Source organism: Muscardinus avellanarius (assembly GCF_963383645.1).
Source record: "Muscardinus avellanarius genome assembly, chromosome: X".
Taxonomy (NCBI): domain Eukaryota; kingdom Metazoa; phylum Chordata; class Mammalia; order Rodentia; family Gliridae; genus Muscardinus; species Muscardinus avellanarius.
In genome coordinates, this window is record NC_137792.1 from 18055276 (window position 1) to 18081987 (window position 26712).

Sequence of the window (26712 nt, forward strand, 5' to 3'; positions counted from 1 at the left end):
CTTTTTCTTCCTTTTATCCCTATATTATATAACGCATCGTGGTAGCAGTAAGGAAAAGAATAAGTGAGAGAGGGATTTGTCATAGAGAGTGGTTGAAATGGTTTGTGTATGAGGTCAAGATCTCAGTTTGTAATCCCAGTACTTGGGAGGCTGAGACAGGAGGATCTGGGTTCAGGCCAGCCTCAGCTACTTGGGCCCTCTGCAGCTTAGTGAGACTGTTTCAAAGAAAAGAATACAAAATCAGGCTGGGGGTGTAGCTCAAAGATAGACTGCTCCTGGGTTCCATCCCTAGTGCCAGGGTGGGGGGAGCTCAGAGCTTTAATAGTAAGAGTGGGGATTTACGGGAGAAAGATAAAAGAGGATGACCCTAAGATGTCTATCTTAGGCGATTATATTCCTGGTCATAATAATTACCGAATGCCGGGCGTGGTGGCGCATGCTTGTAATCCCCGCTTGTAATCCCCGCGCTTGGGAGGCTGAGACAGGAGGATCGCACAGGTTCGAAGCCAGCCTCAGTTACCTAGTGAGGATCTCGGCAACTTAGTGAGTCCCTGTTTCCAAATAAAATAGAAAATAGGTCTGGGAGTATAGCCCGGAGGTAGAAAGCCTCTGGGTTCCACCCCCAGTACCACCAAAAAAAAATAATTACCAAAGAGGAAGAGTAGGTTTGGTGGAGGGAAAATTATTTAGAACCTGTCAAAAGTTTGAATAGTTTGTTAGGGACAGTCTTGTGTATGTTTTTGTCTAGGCTGTTGAAAATATGAATTTGGTACTTTTGAGAGAGGTATGACTGACTAAAGGAGAAATTTGTGACAAACAGAATATAGAAATGGAAATGGATGGTGGTCCCCAGAGTGCTTGTAGAATGAATATCAGATAGGAATCCTTTGGGTGATTAAGAGTTGGGCAGAGAACTGGGCGTGGTGGTGCATGCCTGTAATCCTAATACTTGGGAGGCTGAAAGAGGAGTATCTTAGCTTCAAGGCCAGCTTCAGCAACTTCCCGATTCTGAACATATTTTTATGTTTCAAAAACATAAAATAGTACCACTTTGGTATGTTTTTGTTCTAACTTGTGAACAAAGACAGTCCTGTAAGTGGGTGCAAGCTTAAATCCTCTTTTGCAACACAGAACTCATTGTTCAGTATGAGTTTTGATACATATAAGAAGGAATGTTATGAAAAAAAAAAACCATAAAATCGGGCTGGGGTGTAGTTTGGAGGTGGAATGCCCCTGGATTTAGTCCTTAGTCCCCCTGCCAAAAAGAGGTAGGTAGAGAAGAGCCCAAGAAAATCAGGAAGTTTTGGATGAGGAGGAGGGAAAATGTTTAGAGTGTGAAGATCATTAGAAGTAGAAGAATTTCAGTAAAGCATAGGTGAGTGGGTAGGAGATAGGAGAGATGAGCTGTAATATGTTGAGAAATTAAAGGAGGTGGAGTTGGGCGAAAGTATGTTGGGCATGTTTATAGGTACTGGAAACAAGACGGCTGGAGAGAGAACGAGGGCGGGGCTGGGTCCTGGGAAGTGGTGGGTAGCTGTTAGGTGAGTGCTGGGGAGGGAGAGGGTGTCCCCTTTGAACCAGAAAGTTCCGGGTAAGGCTCCCTCAGACGGTCAAAGGATGGTTTGAATGAGGAGAGCTGTTTTCTCTGCGAAGCAGGCTCACCTGCCAATATAGAAGGACCACAGAGATTGGGTGAAAAGCTGAAGGACGCCAGTAGAGGGTTGAAAAACTTTAGTGAGATGGGCAGGAAGCAAAAAAAATTTATTTATTTATTTTTGTGTGTGTGTGTGTGTGTGTGTGTGTGTGTGTGTGTGTGTGTGTGTGTGAGAGAGAGAGAGAGAGAGAGAGAGAGATTGATTGATTGATTGTTTGATTGATTCTGGAACCCAAGGGCTTTTCTACCTCCGGGCTATACTCTCAGACCTATTTTATTTATACCTTATTTGGAAACAGGGTCTCACTAAGTTGCTGAGAGCCTCACTAAGTAGCTGAGGCTGGCTTCGAACCTGTGCGATCCTCCTGTCTCAGCCTCCCAAGCGCGGGGATCACAAGCGTGCACCACCACGCCGCCGGCCTCTCTGTACATGATCTTAATTTGCTATTTGCATTGGAATCAAACCAGTGGAAGGCATTTGGAATTAATTAGCATTTCTCTTGTTTCTGCCTCCCAGCAAAGATACTTTTTTTTGCCCTGCATTTTAACTTAAAACCTACTTTTTTTGTGTGGTACTGAGGATTGAACCTGGGGGTCTGGCTAGTTTGATGAGTCTCACTACTTGTTGGGCCTGTCGCTGAACCTGCGATCCTCCTGTCTCGGCCTCCCAGATACAGGGATTACAAGTATGGGCCACCATGCTTGGTTTTAAAACCTACATTGCCTTCAGAAGTTTTGGTGTTTTGTGGTAAGTAGAGGAAGTGTGGCCTGATTTAATCAGTGATGGAGAATGCTGAGATAACAATTATTAGCAGTCAACTGTAATATGTCTCATAATAGGATGAGAGATGTACCTCTAAATTATTTATTTATTTATTTATGTATTTATGTATGTATGTATTTATTGCTTGTGCTGCTGGGGATTGAACCCAGGGGCATTTTACCTCTGAGCTGTATCCCCAGCCCTGTTTTTTTAATTATTATTTTGAAACAGGGGCTAGGTTGACGAGAGTCTTACTACTTGCTAAGGCTGTCCTTGAAACTGCAGTCCTCCTGCCTCAGCTACCTAAGAACCTAGGATTACAGGCATGTGCCACCACACCCCGCTTATTTTTTATTTACAAGTCAACATAAACAGATATCTAAATACTCTTTTTCTCTTTAAACATTTCAGTAAGTCAGTGGATCTAAGGCCTAATCAACAGCTTTTATATGTTTAGTGTTCCTCTTGGCAGATTTTTATTTTCCCCCCTCCAAAGGTCTTATTTGAAGTGATGGTAACGCAGCCCTCGTCCTTCATAGTGTTGAGGTAGTACACAGACACCGGCGCTCCTCGTCGCAGCAGAGCTGCCTTTGAGGTCAGGATGACCTGTTTATGTAGACTACATGTTATGATTGTTTCTAAATTGTGTAATTCCTGAGAAAAGGAACTGTCTGCTGCATCTTCGCTGCTAATTTATTTCCCCCATCAGCCATTTGCATATCAGATGTGAAATAGATATTTGCCGAATAAATGAACATATGAATGTCGAGGCCAGAAGTTTGTGGGCATCGTGTCTTATCCACGGTTTTAGCAGTCTGTCTCTTCCCTTCCGGTAGCTGTCGGCTCTTCTTGCTTCTGGCCAGGCTAGATGCGGTGGTACTGCTGCATGGCCGGCCCCAAGGGGTTTTCTGGCGGGATGAGCGGTGGAGTGTGAGTCATCCACTTGTTACTCAGGTTGCTTCTTAGTTCTCCTTTAATCGAGGCAGCTGCCAGCCGGCCTCTCATCTCTTTGCAAGCAGTGTTCAGCCCCCTGGAGTTTCACTTTGCAGCTGGACAGTCAGGATGCCATTTTGAAAAAGCTGGAGAAGATGCTGGGGAGAGTGAGTCAGGGACTGCCGTACAGCAGCTGCGAGCAACAGAATATTCTTTGAGCACCTCTGATAGTAACGTGATCGGCGAGATGGCTGCCTTTAGGTCTTAGTGACCTCTCCCGTGGGGTTTTTTTGGTGTGTGTGTGTCTTTTTTTTTTTTTTTTTTTTTTTTTTTGCAGTACTAAAGATTGAACCCAGGGGCATTCTACCTTTGGGCTACACCTTCAGCCCTATTTAAAATTTTTTTTTTTTGGTACTGGGGGTGGAACCCAGGGGCTATCTCCCGGCTACACGTCCAGACCTATTTTATACTTATACTTTATTTGGAAACAGGGTCTCACTAAGTTGCTAAGAGCCTCACTAAGTAGCTGAGGCTGGCTTCGAACCTAAACAATCCTCCTGTCTCAGCCTCCCAAGTCCTGGGATTACAAGCGTGCACCACCACGCCTGGCCATCAATGTACTTTTTGTTTTGATAGAATTTTCTGTTCGGAACCTTCCATATAAATGGACTGGTATAATACGTGGTCTTTTGTGATTGGCCTGACATTCTCAAGGTTCATCCCTATCATAGTACGTACTTCATTCCTTTTATTTTTATTATTATTATTTCTTGTGTGTGTGTGGTACTGGGGTTGGGACCCAGGGCATTCTGCCTCTGAGCTGTACCTCCAGGCCTATATTTTATTTTAAAGAAGGGTCTCATTGAGTTGCAAAGAGCCTCACTAAGTAGCTGAGGCTGGTCACGAACCTGTGATCCTCCCGTCTCAGCCTCCCAAGTCCTGGGATTACAAGCGTGCGCCACCACGCCTGGCTGTCTCTTCTCTTTTGATAGTTACCTTTGATGTCTTAAATTTTGATGGAGTTCAGTTTATCTGTATGTTTTGCTGTGTGTGGGTTTTTTTTAAGCCCTGGTGCTGGGGATTGGGTTTAGGGCCTCACACACGTGCTGGGCCAGTGTTCTACCACTGAGCTACATCTAGAACTTGTTTTATGTGCTTTGGCATCATATTTAAGAGACTGTTGCCTCATCCAAGGTCAATTTATACCTGTTTCCTCCTGAGTTTTCTAGTTTTCTTTCTTCCATTTGGCCTTCCATCCATGTGAGTTTATTTTTGTGTACAGTATGAGATAAGGATCTAGCTTCACTCTTGGGCGAGTGAATGTTCAATTGTCCTAGCACCATTTGCTGAAAAAGACTATTCTTTCCTGTTTAAATGTTCTTGGCACCCTTGTTGAAAATCAGTTTCTTGTAAATGTGAGGGTTTATTTCTGGAGTTTTAATTCTGTTTCATTGATCCGTGTGTCCTTCCTCTTCTGAGCTGCCTGAATAGAAGGATAGGTATGCTGTCGGCCCACAAGAAGAGTCTACTCCTAAGCCTCACGGGGACATCTGTTTATAACTTATTTGTCTCAAATGATTTTCTTGTGGTCTGGTTCCCATGGAAACAGTCTTGCAAGACGAGAAAATGATGTGGGCTGTCAGAAGAAATCAATAAGTTTCCCATTCTGCTCTCCTAGTGCCAGTCACGCGGTGGCTTTGTGTCCCCAGGAAGCAGTGAAGCACAGATCCTGGCGTCACGATGCCTGTGTTTATTCCTAATTCTACCACTTATTTGCTGTGTAGCTTTGTGCAAGTTACTCAACCTCTCTGTGCTTCACTTTTCTGTAAGATGGAGGTGATGGTAGGTGCTACCTCAGGGTTAAACATGTTAATATGAGCAGGGCGTGGTGGCGCACGCTTGTAATCCCCAGGACTTGGGAGGCTGAGATGGGACGATCACGGTTCACTTAGCGAGTGAGGCCCTCTGCAACTCAGTGAGACCCTGTTTCAAACTAAAGAATAAAAAATAGGGCTGGGGGTGTAGCTCAAAGATAGAACGCCCTTGAGTTCAATCTCTGGTAACACATTAATGTTAGCTCAGTATACGTTAGCTATTTTTCCATGGCTCAGCTCTTTTCCAGTGAATCTCAACTCCCGTCCACCCAGACTATAAGCAAGATTAAATTGTGGCCTACAGAGAAAGGGGTTTCTAAAGTGATGTGGATTCATCATGGCTGTAGTGTATCTTAATGTCAGTTATCTGTAATCTTTAAATTTGGGAGAATTGAAGATTAAGGCGTAGTGGGAGGGGTAAGTAGTGAATTTGCAAACTTCAGTACTCTAAGTAATGGTGGCATACACCTGTACACTCAGTATTTGCGAGGCTGAGACTGGAGGACTACAGGATCGAGGCCAGCCTGAGCAATTTAGTGAGACCCTCTTTGAAAAAGAAAAAAGGTTGGGGTGTAACTTGGGCATAGAGAGGTTCAATCCCTTTTGAAACAAGGTCTCACTGAGTTGCAGAGGGCCTCACTAGGTAGCTGAGGCCGTTCCTGAACCCGGATCCTCCTGTCTCAGCCTCCCAAATGCTAGTATTACAAGTGGGTGCCATCACGCCCGGCCACATAGCACGTTTTAATTTTTAAAAGTTTAGCCGGGTGTGGTGGCGCACGCTTGTAATCCCTGCGCTTGGGAGGCAGAGACAGGAGGATCGCGCAGGTTCGAAGCTAGCCCCGCGCGCTGGCTTAGGAGACCCTGTTTCCAAATAAAACTGCAAAAATAGGTCTGGGAGTGTAGCCCGGAGGTAGAAGGGCTTCCAGGAACCCCAGCACCACAAAAAAAAAAAAAAAAAAGTTTAAGCTATTTTGGTCCCAGATAGATTATTTTGTTGGAGATGAATAATAAAGTAGTAACTCTTGAATAAATGGTATCTGTGTGCCCGAATGTAGTCCAATATTGAGTATAGTCCGTATTATTTGTCTTACCTCCGCTCTACCCAGATCCAGTGGCTGAGGCCTGGCCTCGTGACTCACACGGACCCGCGGGCACTGGGGCGGGGCTGTGGAAGCAAGTGTGTTTATTCCAGCGTCTGGTCTCTGGCTGTCTGGATTCCTCTCCGTATGTGTATAGAGCGGTCCTGCAGAGCGGTAGCTTTCGAGTACAGTACTTGCTGGTGGGGTGGGGAGGCAGGGCTCCAGTGGTTATTAAAGTGTGCACTGACGCCGAATCTCAGTGTCAGGGAGTCATTTCAGGGAAACTCAGTTACTTTCTCATTTATCTCATTCGAAGACAGCTCACAAACCCCGTCCTGGTGTTCTACCTAAAAAGTCTTAATTTTTTTCTTTGTTTATAGTGGGGGTTAGACTCAGGGTATTCTAATTCCAAGCTACACCTTTAGCTCTATTTATTTTGAGACAGGGTCTTGCCAAAGTTGCTGGGGCTAGTCTCAAACCTGTGATCCTCCTGTCTCAGCCTCCCAAGCACTCGGATTATAGGCACGTGCCACTGCGCCCAGCTCAAGTGTTTTCAAATTTGTGTTTGTATGAGAAAAAAGTAATCCTATGTCAACTATTATTTTTACTCTTGCCCACGTTTACTTCCTTGTACTTTCATTTATTTAAAGACATTTATATCGATCAGCTGTATTGAACTGTGGACATGGCTAGGTTTTAGAGAAAAACAGTGACGTGTCTGACTTTTAAGAGCTCAGAATCTTAAAGGGAAGAAAGAAGCAGTCAATTGCAGTCGAGTGTGAAAAGGTATATAAATAGATACTCAAATTTTGGAAGCACTAACAGGAAGGGTAGAAAGATTTTGGTGCCCTGGAGTGAGATTAAGTGCTACAGCTAAGCCAAAGATTTATAGACGTTTACTTGAAGATGGGACTACTTTTTTTTCTCTCCCCATCGTTTTCCCTCTGTCCTATATTACTTTGAAGCCAATTCTACATATTTCTTTCCTAAGTATTTCAGAATTTATTTATCAGTTTTTTTTTGTTTTTTGTTTTTTGGTTTTTTTTGCGGGTCTGGGGGTGGAACCCAGGGGCATTCTACCTCCGAGCTACACCTCCTGCCCTACTTTTTATTCTTTATTTTGAAACCGGGTCTCACCGAGTTGCAGAGGGCCTCACTAAGTAGCTGAGGCTGTCTGCGAACTGCAATCCTCCTGTCTCCGCCTCCCGAATGCTGGGATTACAAGCGTGCGCCACCACGCCCGGCTTATTTATCAGCTTTTTAAACAATAAATAATTTGGGTTGAATTCTTCAGTAAGTGGCTGAAGAGGGAGGAAAGGCAGAGAGATGGGAAAGACCATTGAGTGTTCAGAGACTTATTCTTTGGGGTGCAAATAATTTTGTTGAGGGGAGTGGAGGGAAGGTGGCGTTATATTGGCGGGGTTTCGGGCAGGGCCCCAAATGTCAAGGCCCTTAGCACACTGAGAAGCCTGCTTTACCTTTTCCATGTGAGCAGCTACTGGATGGTTTTTAACAGATTACTAGCATTCTCCTGTTTCTAGTTTAGGAAGATAGAGGCAGTGCTGAGGGCAGACACAAGGGAAGTGTGAACTCAAACAGAAAGGCACTCTCGGAGCTGGACGCTGCGGGGCAGGCCTGCAACCGTAATGATGTAGGAGACCGAGGCAGGAGGATTGCCAAGTTTGAGGCCAGCGTGGGCACCGTAGCAAGACCCTGTCTCAAAATAAAACGGGCTAAAGAGGTAGGTCAGTGGAGAAGCAGGTGTGGGGGCGCGTTTGGAGAGTCACTGTAGTCTAAGGAACAGGTGATGATCATTCGAAATCAGCTTTAGCAGTAGTGTTTGGCAGAACTTAGTTCACGACATATTTAGGAAGTAGAACTTGGGTTAAATTTAGAATCGAGGAAGAGGGAGTGTTTGATGCTCACGCCCCACTCGCTGGCTTTGCTCAGCTGGGCAGATGGCAAAGCCATCACCAGAAGAGGAGCCGATCTGGACCTGCCGCAGATCTCGGCAGGGCGGCTGCACACAGCTGTCGGCTGTGAAGCAGGACGTCTGTGCGCGGGGAACGTGGTGGCCCTAGCCAGTTACTCTGTGTTTTGGACCAGTTAATCTAATGACGGCTCCTAATGAAGCAGGATTTTGGTCAAAGTAGATCTCCAGTAAAATGTAATTTAGAGCTGGGCATGGTGGCACACATCAATGATACCAGTACTTCAAAGGCCGCAACAGGAGGATTTGAGGCTAACCTCAGCAGCTTGGCAAGGTCCTCAGAAACTTAGTGAGACCCTGTTTCAAAATAAAAGATGAAATAGGGCTGAGGCTGTAACTCGGAGAAAGAAAGCTCCCGGGGTGAGCCGGATGTGGTGGCAGTGCTTGTAATCTGAGTACTTGGGAGGCTGAGATGAAAGGATCACGAGTTCACAGCCAGCCCAAGCAACTCAGCAAGGCTCTTCACAACTTAGACCATGTTTCAGAATAAAGTAGGCTGGGGTGTACTGCTCAGAGGTAGAATGCCCCTGGCTTCAGTCCCCAGTAAAACCGTGCCCCCCCACAGTAGTCCAGGGAAGAAGTGAATACATAGAGACCAAACCCCTGTGTTTAATGCATAAACACTGAAAATCAACAAGTCTGATAAAAGTTTATTGATTATGGGTGCCATTAGCACAGAAGACAGTAAAATACTTATTCCATTGTTCTGTGGTTTAATTATCAAATGTGTATTATCTTACCATTATTTTTTATGTACATGCCTTACCATTTTGTTTTTAAACACTTTGATAAAACAATAAAATTTGAGGATTTTTTTTTTTTCTGGTGGTACCGGGGGTGGAACCCAGAGGCTTTCTACCTCCGGGCCATACTCCCAGACCTATTTTTGGAAACAGGGTCTCACTAAGTTACTGAGAGCCTCACTAAGTAGCTGAGGCTGATTCGAACCCGTGCGATCCTCCTGTCTCAGCCTCCCAAGGGCTGGGATTACAGGTGCGCGCCACCACGCCCGGCTCACATGCTTTTTTTTTGAGACAGGTCATTTGCCAAGTTTGGCCTTGAACCTGGTACCCTCTGCTTCTCAGCCTCCCAGCTGCTGGGCATGCCTCACAATACCTGGCACATAATTGTTTTTGTAGTGAGAGCACTTAGAAATCTACTTGCTTAGTGATTTTCAAGTATACAGTAATCATTATAGTCACCTTGAACATTTTTTTAAAACTTGTTCTGATAAAATTTAAAGAGGCTTATTATTCCATCTAAAAGTGTTTTGTAGGTACTCTGAAGTGTGTTTGGAAATCACTAAAGTTAATGAATTAGGAGCTTTCAGTATTAGTCCAGTTTGGATGGTGGTTAGATTTATATCAAGAATAAGTCACTTAGCTGGGCGTGGTGGTGCAGGGTTCTAATCCCAGCATTTGGGAGGCTGAGACAGGAGGATCTTGGTTCAAGGACAGTCTCAGCTCTTTGCAACTCAGTGAGGCTCTGTTTCAAAATAAAGAATAAGCCGGGCGTGGTGGCGCACGCTTGTAATCCCCGCGCTTGGGAGGCTGAGACAGGAGGATCGCACGGGTTCGAAGCCAGCCTCAGCCACTTAGTGAGGCTCTAAGCCACTTAGTGAGACCCTATTTCCAAATAAAGTGTAAAATAGGTCTGGGAGTGTAGCCAGAGGTAGAAAGCCTCTGGTTCCCACCCCCAGCACCCCCCCCACACAAATAAATAAGCAAAGAATAAAAATAGGACTGGGGGTGTAGCTCAGAAGTAGAATGCCCCTGGGTTCCATCCCCAGTACCGCAAAAGGAAGAAGAAAAAGAAAAAAGATGAAGAAGAAATAATCAGCACTATGGCAGAGATGTCTTCGTTGCCTCTACCCCTCACCAAAAACAAGGTTGGAAAATGGCCTCTCTCTACCTTAGAAGCATTACAGGCAGTCAGCGCACTAAACTTTGTCTCCTGAGACCACACAGAATTGGCCGCCATCTTGCTTTTGAACAGATCAATGACAAGGGCAGATTGAAGAACAAGGAAGCTTTGTAACCGGAGGAGGGTGTAGGAGAGACTCTGCAGGGAGGCGGCCGCCGCAGAAGTGGGGTGGCCAGAGGTGGGGTGTCTTCCGATTGTTTCATTTGTTCTCAGTGAAGTAGGAAGCGAGGTTAGCAGCAGCAAGCAGGAATGGAGGGAGGGAGTAGACTGGAGTAGAGAGGAGGAGCTGGAAAAAAGAAGAAAGTAGCAAAACAGGTGCACTTCAAGTTCAGGGTCGTGAATTGAAGGTGAAACCACGGGGTGGGTGTGTCTTTTTCTCCCGTTTAGCTCCGTAGGTGCTAGTACAGCGGCAGGGGGCAACTTGCCAAGGATTTGGTTCTGCTGAGCCAGTGTAATGAAGTAGAGCCTTTGTGAGGGATGGGATGGGCCACAGAATTGAAGTAGTTCTAGCCGGGCGTGGTGGCGCACTTGTCATCCCAGCTTTCGTGAGGCTGAGGCCGGAGGATCGCGGTTTGCGGACAGCCTCAGCTACTTAGTGAGGCCCTCTGCAACTCAGTGAGACCCTGTTTCAAAATAAGAATAAAATAATAGGGCAGGGGGATGTAGTTCAAATGTAGTCAAATGTCTCTGGGTTCCATCCCCAGACCCGCAAAAAAAAAAAAAAAAAAAAAATTGAAGTAGTTCTAATATAACTTTTGCTTAATAAACACATGTTACAATGTCCAATTTCCTTCCTTCCTTCTTCCCTCCCTCCCTCTTTCATGGTGTTCTACTTCAGAGCTACACCCCCAGCCCTTCTTAGTTTTTATTATTTATTCATTTGTTTGTTTGTTTAGTGGTACTAGGGATTGAACCCAGGGGCATATTACCTCTGAGCTATACCTCTAGCCATATATATATATTTTTTTATTTTTTTTTTTAAGGGGGGTAGTACTAGGGGTAGACCCCAGGGGCTTTTCTATCTCCAGGCTATACGCCAGGACCTATTTTATACTTTATTTGAAACAAGGGTCTCACTAAGTTTCTGAGTAGTAGCTGAGGCTGGCTTCGAACCTGTGCGATCCTCCTGTCCCAGCCTCCCAAGTGCTGGGATTACAAGCCTGCACCACCACACCTGACCTATATTTTTGTTTTGAAACAGGGTCTCTCCCCAGGTTGCTGAGGCTGTCATGGAACCTGTAGTCCTCCTCCCGCAGTCTACCGAGTACTGAGATTAAGGTGTGCACTACCACATCCTGGCTATCCAGTTTCATTAAAAATATCTCTAAGCTGAGTGTGGTGGCACAAGCCTGAAACCCAGTATTTGGGAGGCAAAGACAGGAGGATCACAGGTTCCAGGCCATCCTCAGCAATTTAGCAAGACCCTGTTTCAAACTCTACCTCCGAGCGACACCCCCAGCCCCTTTTTCTTTTCTTTTCTTTTTCTTTTTGTTTTTTTTGTTTTTTTGCAGTACTGGGGATGGAACCCAAGGGCTTTCTATCTCCAAGCTACATCTCAGCCCTACTTTTCTAGTCTTTATTTTTATTTTTATTTTTATTTTTATTTTTTTTTGCGGGTCTGGGGATGGAAGCCAGGGGCACTTAACCTCCGAGCTACACCCCCTGCCCTATTTTTTATTCTTTATTTTGAAACCGGGTCTCACTGAGTTGCAGAGGGCCTCACTAAGTAGCTGAGGCTGTCCGCGAACCGCCATCCTCCGGTCTCAGCCTCCTGAATGCTGGGATTACAAGCGTGCGCCACCACGCCTGATGTTAGTCTTTATTTTAAAACAAGGTCTCTCTGCCGGGCGTGGTGGCGCACGCTTGTAATCCCCGCGCTTGGGAGGCGGAGACAGGAGGATCGCGCTGGTTCGAAGCCAGCCTCTCTGGCTTAAGAGACTCTGTTTCCACACAAAAATGTTAAAAAAATAGGTCTGGGAGTGTAGCCCGTGGGAGTGTAGCCCGGAGGTAGAAGAAGGGCTTCCAGGAACCCCAGTACCACCAAAAAAAAAAAAAAAAAAAAAAAAAACAAGGTCTTTTCTAGGTGATGAGAGTCTCACTACTTGCTGAGGCTGTCTTCAAACGTGAGATCCTCCTGTCTCAGCCTCCCAAGTGCTGGGATTACAAGCGTGTGTGCCGCTGGCCGGCTAAACTGTGTTTTTATATACCTCAGTATACATCTGTTAGCTCTGCAGATAATCATCACTGAACTTTCAGTCTTAGGGGGTTTTACTGAAGCTTCCTTGAAGCAGTATAATCGGTACCTATATTTTGCTGTTACGAATGAGATCATTGGTAAGTCAGAGCTTCACTTCAGTTTAAAATGCTAGATGAGATCTCCAGATGCCAATTTCCCCGTTAAAAGCATCGGAAGATAAAGGATTTGTAATATACTGATGGAATTTCTGGTTGGTGGGATTGTTGATAGTTTATTTTTAATTCTAAATTTTACTCCGATTTCTTTACAAATCAGAAGATGAAAATAAAGGTCTGGGTTCCAAAGCTAGGTGTGTGTGCTCACTCTCTCCCTATCCCTCGGCACCTCGCTGACTTTGTGCAGGTACATACCATCTCAGAGCCTTTATTTCTATCTGGAAAAGATGTTATCAAATGAAATAAAAAACTAGGTAGAAGCACTAAGGAAATTGCAAACTGCCATGCAAATGGTAGTTATTAATAGAAGTAGTCTTAATTTCCAGAAATTATGCTCTTCTATTTTGGAGAGGCCTTATTCTAAAGCACTAGTCCTTCATTACTACATTAGAAGAAGGCACTTAGGCAGAAATCATATGTACGATGACTCACTTTTATTGAAGCCTTCTTTGTCTGTTTTTAGAAATTCAGTTTTAATGGTAGCTTTAAAATCACAGCGAAATTCTGAGTACTTAACAGGACCGTCAGAGTGGGTTTTTTCCCCCCTAAATCACTTCTGTAATATTTTATATTCAGAATAATTTCATAGGTTGAATCACTAGGGCATGTTCTCAAGGTGAAAATCTGAAGGGGAATTCTACTTTTGCCTAACAGCTTTGCTGTTGGCTAAGTTGGTGTATTTGAAATGTGTTTTCCCACAAATTTCCGAGAGCACACAGATCTTTTATACCAAGTTATAAGTAAATGCATGACAGTTTGCAAGTTCTAAAGTGATTATAGGCTATACAGGTAGAGTACTAACAGCTAACTGCATGCAAAAACAGCAAGCCTGGCCTTGTTCTTTGTAAATACAAGGACATTTGGTTTTCTGGGACTTGTTAGAATTAGTTTTGACAAATCTCCAAAAGTTTAGGCCAGCTTTATCAATGTCAAACTGCTCATTACTGAGTTGTCTAAAGATGATTTATTTTGAACTCTGCCTCGTTTGGTGAAATCTTCATTCTTCTAATACTGCCTTCCATTTGAAATTCCAAAATAACCTTGGGCTGAGTTAGCTGATTATGTCATAAAATATTTAGCCTTGAAAAAGGGTAAGCACACATCAGGCCAGAAATAGAGGCGTAATGTCCACTCTTTTCTCCAACAAGTCACAAGCAGAATTGTACTTTAGGTAGTTAAGAGTTCAGAAAGTATTTGTTAGTTTGCTTGTGGGGGGTGTGCTGGGGATTGAACCCGGGAGCATCCTACCTCTGAGCTACACCCCTAGTCCTATTTTATTTTTTGTTTTGAAGCAGGGTCATGCTAGGTTACTGAGTCACCTTGTTGCTAAGGCTGTCCTTGAACCTGCAATCCTCCTATCTCAGCCTCCCAAGTACTGCCCGGCTCCAGGGGAATCTTTTTACTCTTTTAACTGCAGAGTTTAGGTGGTACCTGCATGTCATTCAGCATCTCAGGCTCCTACCCAGCCTGCCTTTCTCCCCTAAGTACTTGCCTCCTAATGTACACCTTGTGATCAAAGCCAAAGTTGTTTCTCCAACTCCACATTACAACTTTGCCCCTCTCTGAACACAACAGAGTTCCATTCCCTTTCTCGTTTATGTCCTCCAGTTTCCCGAGGATGGCATGTTTCTTCTCCCATTTAAGCGAAATTCCCTTCCCTTTGCCCCAAGCTGCACTTGTCTTCTTTCCTCTGAGAACTGGACCCAGGAATTTCTCTGTGCCCCCTGACCTCAGCTACTTATGTTCTGTTCTCTCCCAGACTGAGCTGAGTATTTCTAGCAGGTGAGCAGGAGTCCCTGACCCTGCGGCCTATCCTTGTTCCTGTGCTTTCCATTTTTGTAGTAGACTTGCAGAAATTCACATCCAGCATTGACTCAACCCATTCCAGTCTGCCCTCACACCGCCTTCCCGCCACTTGACACAAGGCTTAGTTAACTGAGCAGATGGCTCCCAAATCTGGATGTCGGCCTTCAGCTTCCAGACCTGAATACTCAGCAGCCCACTGGACGTCTCAGGCATAGAACCACTGATTCATCAGTATTCTGAGCATGTGCTGTCACCCTGCTTTGTCTTAAAAGACCACGTCATGAAAACACAGGCTCCGTTGTATTGACTGGGAAAGATGGGCTGGGGAGGAAACATAAACAGGAACAGCATGGCGAACCGTGTACTTCGTGAGAAGCTAGCAGGGGGCGCCTGGAGCGCGGAGTGGTAGGGACAAGCACAGGCTTGGAGAACTTTTGGCGCTCTTATCCTTGGGATCTTAAATACCACTCAGGAAGAAAGAGCCTTTTTCTCATTTCTCTTAACATTTCTTACCCAAGCTGCTCAGTCTTCTAAATCCAAAACCCCATACCCATAGTTATCCCCGGCTCCTTTGTTACATTCAGTTTTCAGCCATGCACCAAGTCCTGTTCTTTTTAGTCTCAAGACAGGCCTCAAGTCCAGCCCTCCTCCCCATTTCTGCTACATCTGTCCAGTCCCAATTTGAGGCCTCCTCATCTCCCCGCCACTTAATGTTGTTGCAGTAGACTCGAAAGTGGTCTAACTGCTTCGTGTCTCAACCCCTCTGCGCTCACCCTGCCAAGGCCTGTTGGATGGTACAACAAAATGGATATTGGACCTCATTACTCCTCTGCTTAAGTCTCCCATCAGGTTTTGCCTGTGAGGTTTATCCAGGGTGCAATTATTGCTAAATGAAAACTGTCCCCTGTACCCTGCTGTGACAACTTGCAAATATACTCATCACTGGCAATTTTTGACAGTCTCTATGAAGACAAAAGTTTCCCATCACCTACAGCAGATACTCTCAAACCTCTTACCATAATCTTAGGGGCAGGGAACCTCTAAATCTGTCTATATAAGGCCCCAGCCCCTCACATTCCCATTCCATAGAACTGGGCAGGAGCCTGTGTTATTAAGTTGTCCAAGAGATTCTGGTGCCTGACCACTTTGAAAGACCTCAGTCCTCAAAGCTGGGCGTGGTGGCGCACACTTGTAATCCCAGTCCTTGGCTGAGACAGGAGGATCACAGGTTCGCGGCCAGCTTTAGCTACTTAGACCCTCTGCAGCTTAGTAAGACCTTGTTTCAAAATAAAGAATAAAAAGTCGGGCTAGGGGTTGTAGCTTGGAGGTAGAATGCCCCTGGGTTTCATCTCCAGTACCTCAAAAAAAAAAAAAAAAAAAAAAAAAAAAAAGAGAAAAGGAAAAGGAAAAAGAAATCCTACCAGGAAGTTTGAGCTCCTCTGCCAGGTATGGGAAGCCCTGCATGACCTGGCTTCAGCTTAGAGTCACCCACGTTTCCCATCATGCCTTGTGACCTGCTTCACCCTCAGTCCCAGCAACACTGAAGGATTTGTTACCGTCATGCCATTTCTTTTTTTTCCTCTAACTTTATTTCTGCTTAATCTTTTGTCTAAAATAAGTGCCCTTCTCTTTTTCTTAGCCCGAATTTTATTTTCTTTCTTTCTGTGGCAGGTATCAGTGTACAGTGCAACATTTGCCAGTCATTTCTAACCTTCTTATCCTCTTTCATGATTTATCAATTTATTAAAGATTATATAATAGCATCTTGTAATCTATGTAAAACTTTTGATTTTTCTCTAAGTGACCTCCATTTTTACTTTTTGTGTGTAAGTGTGCTACTGAGGATTGAATCCAGGGGCACTGTCAGCCCTTTTTATTTTGTAACAGGGTCTTGCTTTGAAACTGGGATCCTCCTGTCTCAGCCTTCCAAGTCCTGGGGTTACAGGTGTACACTATAGCACTCAGCTTCATTTTGACATTTTTGCCCCACCCTGACCCCTACCCCTGTGCTGAGGTGAAACCCAGGGCCTTGTGTATGCTCTATCCCTAACCCAAATAACCTCATTCATTCATTCATTCATTTATTCTAGAATTTTATCAGTATAATGTGCTTAGACATTGTAGGGAGATTCAAAGTAAAACAATTCATTTTAGGCTGAGACCGGAGGATCACGGTTCGCAGACAGCCTCAGCTACTTAGTGAGGCCCTCTGCAACTCAGTGAGACCCTGTTTCCAAATAAAAAACAGGGCTGGCGGTGTTGCTCAGAGGTAGAGTGCCTCTGGGTTCCATACCTAGTACCGCCCCCCAAAAATTTCATTTTAACTTAAAATTTTGTGAGAAAAAATATACTTTGTGTATTTTTTTTTTAAGGTACTGAGTATGGAACCCAGGGTCATTCTAACTCTGAGCTACACCCCCAGCCCTATTTTTTTATTCTTTAATTTGAAACAGGGTCTCACTAAGTTGCGGAGGGCCTCACTAACTAGCTGAGGCTGGCCACAAACTGCGATCCTCCCGTCTCAGCCTCCCAAGTACTGGGATTACAGGTATGCGCCACCATTCCCAGCTCTGTCGTGTATTTTTAAGTGACATTGTTTTGAAATTGAATGTATACTACAATGAAATATGCTATTTAATGATGTTAGAGTGTCAGAAGTAGAACAAAACAGCTCCCTTCAGTGGCTCAGGGTTTGGAACTCTTGGCACTTTGCACCTGAAGCAAGCTGCTTAAATTTTAAGGATCTTAGGTTTGTACGTGACAAAGGTTTGGGAATGCTGTTTGCTTGAAGTTCTCTGCAGTAATTTATTTCAAATGTGAATGGCTGTCATCCTCAATAACTCAGCAGCCAAGCTGATGAATTGTCATCTGTTTGTTTTTTGCTTTTTGTTTTTGGCTTTTGACTGCATTTCACTTGGTTTTCTTTCTTTTTTTCGTTACTGAGGATAGAACCCAGGGGCATTCTACCTTTGAGCGACACCCCCAGCCCTATTTTTTTTTTTTTAATAGATTTTTACTGAGTTGCAAAGAGCCTAAGTAGCTGAGGCTGTCCTCGAACTGCGATCCTGCTATCTCAGCCTCACAAATGCTGGGATTACAAGCATGCACCACCATGCCCAGCTTTGGTTTTCTTTTTCTTTCTTTCTTTTTTCTTTTTTTTGCAGTGCTGGGGATGGAACCCAGGGGCATTCTACCTCCACGCCATACCCCCAGCTTTATAAGTTGGAGAGGGCCTCACTAAGTAGCTAAGGCTGTCCATGAATCCACAATTCAAGCATGCACCACCTGGCCTTGGTTTTCTATGTAAAATGTTTGAACAGGCTGGGCATGGTGGGACACACTTGTAATCTCAGTACTTAGGAGGCTGAGACAGGAAGATTGCAAGTTTGCAGCCAGCCTCAGCAACTTACTGAGGCCCTGCACAACTTAGACTCCATTTCAAACTGAAAAATAAAAGTAGGGCCAAGGGTTCAATCCTCAGTACCACAAAAAAAGAAATTTGGTTAGATAAATGCAGTCATGGGACCTGATGGGAGAGTGAGGTAGAACTTTGCAGAAGTGTTTCAAAGATGTGGAAATCTGAGTTCTGCCTTGGTTTGATGGGTGTAAATTACACAAGAGATAGCTTTAAAGTGGCCTAGCCTTAGTTGCAATACTGATTCTGCCTGCCTGAGCCCTGAGGACATTCATCTGATTTCCACTAAAAGAAAGCATCATATACTATTTATTGACTTTTCAACATTAATAGCCAGGCGTGGTGGCACACGCTTGTAATCCCAGTACTTGGGAGGCTGAGACAGGAGAATCGCAAGTTCACAGCCAGCCTTCGCTACTTAGTGAAAACCTCCACAATTTAGTAAGACCCTCTTTCAAAATAAAGAATAAAAAGCAGGACTAGGGGTGTGGCTCAGGTAGAATGCCCCTGGGGTCAATCCCCAGTACAGGGGGTTATACTCCCAGACCTATTTTATATTTTATTTAGAAACAGGGTCTCTTAAGCCAGCTGAGGCTGGCTTTGAACCTGCATGGTCCTCCTGTCTCAGCCTCTCAAATGCTGGGATTACAAGCATGTGCCACCACTCCCAGCTGGGGTTTATATTTTTGGTCTTATTCAAATTCAGAGTGCCCCCCCAACTGGGGTTTGAACCCCAGAGACTTGTTACCTCTGAGCTATACTCCCAGCCTTTTTTTTTTTTTTTTTTTTTTTTTGGTGGTACTGAGGATGGAACCCAAGGTCCTTCTACCTCTGGGCTACACCCCCAGGCCTATTTTATATTTTATTTGGAAACAGGGTCTCTTAAGCCAGCGAGGCTGGCTTCGAACCTGCAGGATCCTCCTGTCTCAGCCTCCCAAGCGCGGGGATTACAAGCGTGCACCGCCACGCCCGGCTCCCAGCCCTATTTTTTAGTTTTTATTTTGAAGCAGGGTTTGACTAAGCTGTGGCGGGCCTCACTGAGTAGCTGGTCCTTCCTGCCTTACCCTCCCAAGCACTGGGATTACAAGCGTGTACCTCCGTGCCCATCTCAGTCTTTTTTTTTTTTTTTTTTTTTTTTTGGTGGTGCTGGGGATGGACTCAGGGACATTTTACCTCCAAACTATACCCCCAGCCCTATTTATTTGGAAAGAGAGTCTCACTAAGTAGCTGAGGCTGGCTTACTTTGCAATCCTCCTGTCTCAGCCTCCCAAGCTCTAGGATTACACACGTGCGCCACCGCGCGCGCGTGTGTGTGTGTGTGTGTGTGTGAGAGAGAGAGAGAGAGAGAGAGAGAGAGAGAGAGAGAGAGAGAGAGATAGATAGATAGATAGATAGATACTGGGGATGGAACCCAGTGATATTCTACCTCTGAGCTATACCCCCGGCCCTATATTTTAATTCTTTGTTTTGAAACAAGGTCTCATTAGGTTGCAGAGGGCCTCGCTAACTAGCTAAGGCTGTCTGTGAACCTGTGATCCTCTTGTCTCAGCCTCCCAAATAGTGGGATTACAAGCATGCACCACCACATCCAGCCCAAACATTATTTTTTTTTAAAGCTTTCTAAAATTTGGCAAGGAAGCTGCACGTGGTGACACACACTTGTAATCCCACTATTGGGAGGCTGAGAAAGGAGGATCCAGGTTCTCCACCAACCTCAGCTACTTAGGCCCTCCACAACTTAGACCCTATTTCAAAATAAAGAATAAAAATCGGGCTGAGGGTATAGCTCAGTGGTAGAATGTGCCTGGGCTCAATCTAGCACCACCACCACCAAAAAAAAAAAAAAAAGAAAAAAGAAAAAATATGTATACATGTGTGCGCGTGTGCATACACACACACAAAATAAGGTTGGTTGTATATCCTGATTCTACTACTGAGAATCATATGCATTTGTTTTTTTCTTTTTAAGGAGGGTAGTACTTAGGCGAATATATTTGGATTCTTTTATTTTTGCATTTGCCATCAAAGACCTAGACTCATTACACACATAAAATTGTGTTATACTGCTGGGCGTGGTGGCGCACGCTTGTAATCCCCGCGCTTGGGAGGCAGAGACAGGAAGATTGCGCAGGTTCGAAGCCAGCTGCACATGTTGGCTTAGGAGACCCTGTTTCCAAATAAAAATGGAAAAATAGGTCTGGGAGTGTAGCCCGGAGGTAGAAGGGCTTCCAGGAACCCCAGTACCACCAAAAAAAAAAAAAAAAAAATTGTGTTATACCTATGTAAAATTCTATGTATGACCTGGGTGTGGGGGCACACACTTGCAATCCCAGCATTTGGGAGGCTGAGAGGAGGATTGCAGTTTGTGGGCAGCCTTAGCTACTTAGTGAGGCCCTTTGCAACTCAGCGAGACCCTGTTTCAAAATAAAGAATAAAAATAGGGTTGGGGTTGTAGTTTGGAGGTAGAATGCCCTTGGCTTCCATTCCCATTACTGCAAAAAAAGAATGTGTGTACAGTTTGAAGTTCCAATATAATTTCCATTGGCCATCTCATAGTAGCATACCTTTCAGGCAATTATATTTGATTATTATTTTGGGTACCAGGATTGAACCCAGGCATTCTGTCTCCGAGCTACATCCCAAGCTCTTTATTAATTTATTATTTTGAAACAAGGTGTCACTAAGTAGCTGAGGCTGGCCTCAAACCTGTGATGTCCTGTCTCAGCCTCCTAAGTACTGGGATTATAGGTGTGAGCCGCCACATCCAGCTTGTGTTTTTTTTTCTTAAATAGACTATTCTGATGCAAATAGATTAGATCAAATGATTTTCAAGAATAGTAACCATGAAATCGTACTTATAAAATATTTATATAGAGACTTTTTTTATTTTACCACTAGGACATTCTTTGAAGGTCTTTGCTTTAAGTATTAAGAGAATATCTGTAATGTAGGCATGCTTTTACCTGTGACTTAGCAAAGGCTAAGTATATTCTTTTGTTACTTAACAATTTTCTAGACTACAGGAGCTTTCTGCGTAGTATTTTTTTTTTTTTTGCTTTAATATCCAATCCCATATTTTAGAAGTCTTTAGAAATGCATTTATTGAACTTTATTTCTGTTTATCTAAGGTAAAAACATTCAATTTTATGTGAAGCAGGTTAGAGATTGTAAAAAGGACTTTATAAACAGTAACATTTTATTTAAGCATCTCCTATTATAATTTGTGATCTATTTCCTGCCGTTTTAGTGGATGATGCTGGCAAAATAGAACATGATGGTTCATCTGGAATGACTATGGATGCAGAGTCGGAAATTGATCCTTGTAAAGTGGATGGCACTTGTCCTGAAGTCATCAAGGTGTACATTTTTAAAGCTGACCCTGGAGAGGATGATTTAGGTAAGAAGAAGCCATAGCACATTATACAACCTGATCAGATCTTCAACTTGATTACCTCTGAGTTAAATTGACAGCATTGGAAATATTTTTCTGAAGGTAACTTTTTTGGGGGGCACTGGGGCTTGGTCCTCTACCACTGAGCTACATCTCTAACCTCCCCTTTAAATTGTAGCTTGAGATAGGATCTCGCTAAGTTGTCCAAGCTAGCCTCGAACTTCCGGTACTCGTGTCTTAGCCTCCTTAGTAGCTGGAATTATAGGCCTGCACCACTATACCCATCTGAAAGATGACCTTTAAACAATTCCAATGTAGTCACGGAAAAGTATATAAAGAGGGATTCTTTTAAAAGGAAGACAAGGTGGAACTGAAGTATTGAAATAAATTATTGGAGCTGTGTTCATCTCTGATAGGTGGGACTGTCGACATTGTGGAGAGTGAGCCTGAAAATGACCATGGAGTTGAGTTACTTGACCAGAGCAGCAGTATCCGCGTGCCCAGGGAAAAGATGGTTTATATGACTGTCAATGACTCTCAGCAAGAAGATGAAGAGTTAAGTAAGTAGGTGGCCTTTTTGTGGGAGAATTTTATGTTCCTGTGTCCTCTCCCCCTTTCCCGTTCTCTCTTTTTTAACTGGCCAGTCCTGGAAAGAATAAGCAGCAGCATTTTAGAAATCATTATGCTGCCGTATTCCAAGGGAAGCAGCGAGTGACTGTATGTTTAGAATGTTGCTCTAAACCCAAATTACGGTGAAAGCCACGAAATGATTCATTCAACAAACATTTATTGAGTGCTTACTCCGTGAAAGCTATGTTCTAGGTATGTAATATGTGGACCATCATCCTATTTGTCAACTGAATTCATGTAAAAGTATCTTTCCTTTTAAAAGTGTCAGCTGGTCAGAAGGCTCTATCATTTTCTACCTAGATGTTGCCGAAATTGCCGATGAGGTGTACATGGAAGTGATCGTGGGCGAGGAGGACGCTGCGGCCGCCGCCGCCGCCGCTGCTGTGCACGAGCAGCAGCTGGACGACAGTGAGATCAAGACCTTCATGCCCATCGCGTGGGCGGCCGCGTACGGTGAGTCGCCTGGTAGCTCGCGGGACTGACACGTCGGTCCCCGAATTGTACGTTCATGATCGAAACCCAGTTTCCGTGGTCTTAGGTTTCAGAAATCCGAAATAGCAGTAATACCCTTTGGCGATGATTCGATTTAAACAAGAGTAGAGGAAGAGTGTAAAGTCTACTTCTTGGCTTGCTTTGTGACATGTATATGTTACGTAGAAGGAAGGGTAAATTGAAGAAGTACACAGGCTTTCCCCCGAACCCTTACATCTTGATTATATCTGGCTCATGACTGCAGTGTGGGGAAACAGCAAGGGAATCCATGGGGGAAATGCTGCCCTGTGTTTTTAGCTTTGAAAGCTAGGCATTTCCTTCGGTCTTGTAATAAACGTGCTCATAAAACCCATAACTTCGAATGGGGAGTTTCTGTCATTCATGAGTATCATGGCTTACTTTTTTCATTGTCATAGTTAATAAAGAATTCCTAATTCTTTATCATTTATAATACTGTATAATTTTGTTTTTTAATGCGCCTCGTTAGGTAATAATTCTGATGGAATTGAAAACCGGAATGGCACTGCAAGTGCCCTCTTGCACATAGATGAGTCTGCTGGCCTCGGCAGACTGGCTAAACAAAAACCAAAGAAAAGGAGAAGACCTGATTCCAGGCAGTACCAAACAGGTGAGGGCGCACGAGGTCCACGGCGCAGCGAGCTCTCAGAGGAAGCTCTAGTATGTATCCACAGGGGTGTCGTGACGGCATTTCAGCTGCTAGACCACATGTAGCTTTTGTGTATTGAATTTGAAAATATAATTTTCCGAATTCAGTGATATTCATGAATGATTTCCTTGGATAAAAAGAAACAGGAAATGGATCAAATGTGGAAGCAAAAAAAAAAAAAACCACTCAAAACTTGGATGACTTACGTGGAAACAAAAAGGAATCCCTCAGCTATGTTGCCGGCATTAACTTTCAGACAAATTAATATATTTAAAGAATCTAATTATGTCAGCATAAAGCAGGCATAATTTACGGAGCAGCAGGCTAAGTACTTCAGTACATATGACATATTCCTGACTATTCTTGTATACCAATTTGCATATTAAAGGGCTTACGGGTGTATTGAGGCTTTATTGTACATTAATGTAAATTATGGTTTTTGAATATCCGAAGGAGGAACTTTGATTGCAAAACTTTGCTGTTAAAAATAATTCCCCCAGATTTTTTTCTTTCTTAGTCTTTTTCCTTTTCTTTTTTCTTTCTTTCTTTTTTGTTTTTTGGCAGAACTACTCAGGTGCATTCTACCCCCAAGCTCTACCCCCAGCCCTATTTTTTATTCTTCATTTTGAAACAGGATCTCACCCTGTTTGTTGCAGAGGGCCTCACTAAGAGCTGAGGCTGGCTGCGAATCTGCAATCCTCCTGTCTCAGCCTCCCAAATACTGGGATTACAAGCACGCGCCATCATGCCCGCCTTCCCCCAGATTTCTAAGTCCGTATATCTATGACTATAATCACTGGTCACTAGAAGTAACAGATTTATTTGTTAATTTTGTTAAACTGGACAGAGTGAGGTTGGTACAGTCCCATTGCGCGAGCTTTCCAGACCAGGTTCCGATGAGGACTAGATTGTCGAGTCTCTTACATTGAAAACCAGAGAGAGAAATGTTCAGTAGCAGATAGCTGTACTCAGAAGCCAGTCCTTGGCCAACATGTTCAGAACACACACTGAACTTTTGACGAACCCAAGACAGAGCTTGGTTTTATCCCACATGTTCTTTTCTTTTCCTTCCTCAGCAATAATCATTGGACCGGACGGGCATCCCTTGACTGTGTACCCTTGCATGATTTGTGGGAAGAAGTTCAAGTCAAGAGGCTTCTTGAAACGGCACATGAAAAACCATCCCGAACACCTCGCCAAGAAGAAGTACCGCTGCACTGACTGTGATTACACCACCAACAAGAAGATCAGTTTGCACAACCACCTGGAGAGCCACAAGCTGAGCAGCAAGGTGGAGAAGGCCATCGAGTGTGACGACTGCGGGAAGCACTTCTCCCACGCCGGGGCCTTGTTTACTCACAAAATGGTGCACAAGGAGAAAGGAGCCAACAAAATGCACAAGTGTAAATTCTGTGAATACGAGACAGCCGAGCAAGGGTTGCTAAATCGCCACCTCTTGGCGGTCCACAGCAAGAACTTTCCCCATATTTGCGTCGAGTGCGGGAAGGGGTTCCGCCACCCGTCAGAGCTCAAAAAGCACATGCGGATCCATACCGGGGAGAAGCCCTACCAGTGCCAGTACTGTGAGTACAGGTCCGCGGACTCTTCTAACTTGAAAACGCACGTAAAAACTAAGCATAGTAAAGAGATGCCGTTCAAATGTGACATTTGTCTCCTGACTTTCTCGGATACCAAAGAGGTGCAGCAACATGCTCTGATCCACCAAGAAAGCAAAACACACCAGTGTTTGCATTGCGACCACAAGAGTTCAAACTCAAGCGACTTGAAGCGACACATAATTTCGGTCCACACCAAGGACTACCCTCACAAGTGTGACATGTGCGACAAAGGCTTCCACAGGCCTTCGGAACTCAAGAAACATGTGGCTGCCCACAAGGGTAAAAAAATGCACCAGTGCAGACATTGTGACTTTAAGATTGCAGATCCGTTTGTGCTAAGCCGCCACATTCTCTCGGTTCACACAAAGGACCTCCCGTTTAGGTGTAAGAGATGTAGAAAGGGATTCAGGCAGCAGAATGAGCTTAAAAAGCATATGAAGACCCACAGCGGCCGCAAAGTGTATCAGTGTGAGTACTGTGAGTATAGCACTACAGATGCCTCAGGCTTTAAACGGCACGTCATTTCCATTCACACAAAAGACTATCCTCACCGGTGTGAGTACTGCAAGAAAGGGTTCCGGAGACCTTCGGAAAAGAACCAGCACATAATGCGACATCATAAAGAAGTTGGCCTGCCCTAACGACACTTCTGCAGACGTACTGGCCTGGAAGCGGGAAATTCATCTTAAAGCCAATCAGTCTTGTTCACATACGATACTGTATATTGATTTATGCTGTGTACAAATAGAATTATTGCTTCTAGTTGACCTTTCTTTTTTACATTTTGTTCAATCACGTGTTCTGAATTCTCTTCAGTTTGTTTAATAAAGGGGGGAAAGCTAGCAACAAGCTAGTTGCTTTTAATAAAGTAATCTCTGGTTCTATATTGAATTTTTTTCTATCGTAGGAGTTTTATATTTATTTAAATATTTACCGTTGCTTACCTTGATGGTACTCTTCTAAGACCATTTAACTTAAGGTAATTTAGATCGTAACTCTGAAAGTATTCATGTTGACTTGTTTCCTTTTCCCCATAAAATTTACAAAGAAATTGACAGCGACATCTAACAGGAATGGGAGATTTTACAGTCAAATCTAATGATCATAACATGGAAGTATTTACGTGTCTTGCTTAATCTTTTCAGACCATATGACGGCGAACGTTTCCATTTGAGCTTTTGCGTCCCTGGCATTGCAGAGTAAAGAATAGTGGCTGGGATCGTGTTTACTTTTCATTTTGTTTAGCAGGCAGAGTATACTTCGTTGGCTTTCTTTGGACTATTTACACCTTTTGTTAGCATAGCAGACTTTTAGAAAACCTCACAGGAATTTGCTTGTTCCTATTGTATTTTGATCGTTCTATCTGTGCTGCTCTTGTCTTGGAATGGTTGCGTGCTACAAATTAAATTTACCGAGGACCGCATTTCGGAATCTCCTAGAGGTAACTCGTGGCTCATAGGATCTTTTGCAACTTTATATATGTAAATGTACCCTGAATTATATATATACACATATATATATATATAACCTGTATCTGTGTGTATTGCTTATTTTACGTATTTATACACACAACCCCGAGTTAGTAGTTGTTTAAAGTCTATAATGAAAAGTATTAAATTTACAGTAACAAGAAAGATCCAGGGATGCACGAGAGAGCATTTTGTAAGTCATGCTCTTCAGAGAGACTACTCAGGTGAAGAATTAGAAGGAAAATAAGGACACTAGTATTTTTAAAGAGTAAAGGTATTTTCTTTTAAATATCTTTGGTAATTGAAAACAATAGAGGTTAAGATGTTTTTAGATAGAATGTTTTCATACAGTTTCAGCTCCATGCCTTTTATATTTTTCTGAAAAGCTAATGCGTATCCAGGAGTGACTCCCTCGCTTCTCTGAAGCCTGAGAGAGAGAACTCTGGCTCTCTCTCTCTCGCCAAGTAAGGGGGACGGAAGAAGTGATGGATGGCTCCGTGGACCAGAGAACGGGTGCTAATTACGACTTACACTTGGCGAGTTCAGCCTGCTCTGTTATCTCTTAGCAGTTAAAACGAGCAACTTTTAAAAATTA

The 26712-nt window shown here is 43.8% G+C and overlaps 1 protein-coding gene across 9 annotated transcripts in view; it reads left to right on the forward strand.

Moving 5' to 3' along the window:
• Positions 1 to 25289, forward strand: part of ZFX (zinc finger protein X-linked) — a gene marked incomplete at both ends in the record, with an annotated part of 31317 nt that extends 6028 nt beyond the window's left edge. For 4 of the 9 annotated variants that reach the window (XM_080718745.1, XM_080718747.1, XM_080718746.1 and 1 more), the window contains 5 exons: positions 21097 to 21246; positions 21657 to 21800; positions 22171 to 22323; positions 22850 to 22990; positions 24106 to 25289. In XM_080718745.1, coding sequence (XP_080574871.1) covers positions 21097 to 21246; positions 21657 to 21800; positions 22171 to 22323; positions 22850 to 22990; positions 24106 to 25289 — 1772 coding nt within the window. Of the gene's footprint in view, positions 1 to 21054; positions 21247 to 21656; positions 21801 to 22170; positions 22324 to 22849; positions 22991 to 24105 lie in introns of all 9 variants that reach the window. The other 5 variants (XM_080718749.1, XM_080718752.1, XM_080718748.1 and 2 more) reach the window with 3 other exon arrangements.
• Between the last annotated feature and the right edge of the window lie 1423 nt (positions 25290 to 26712).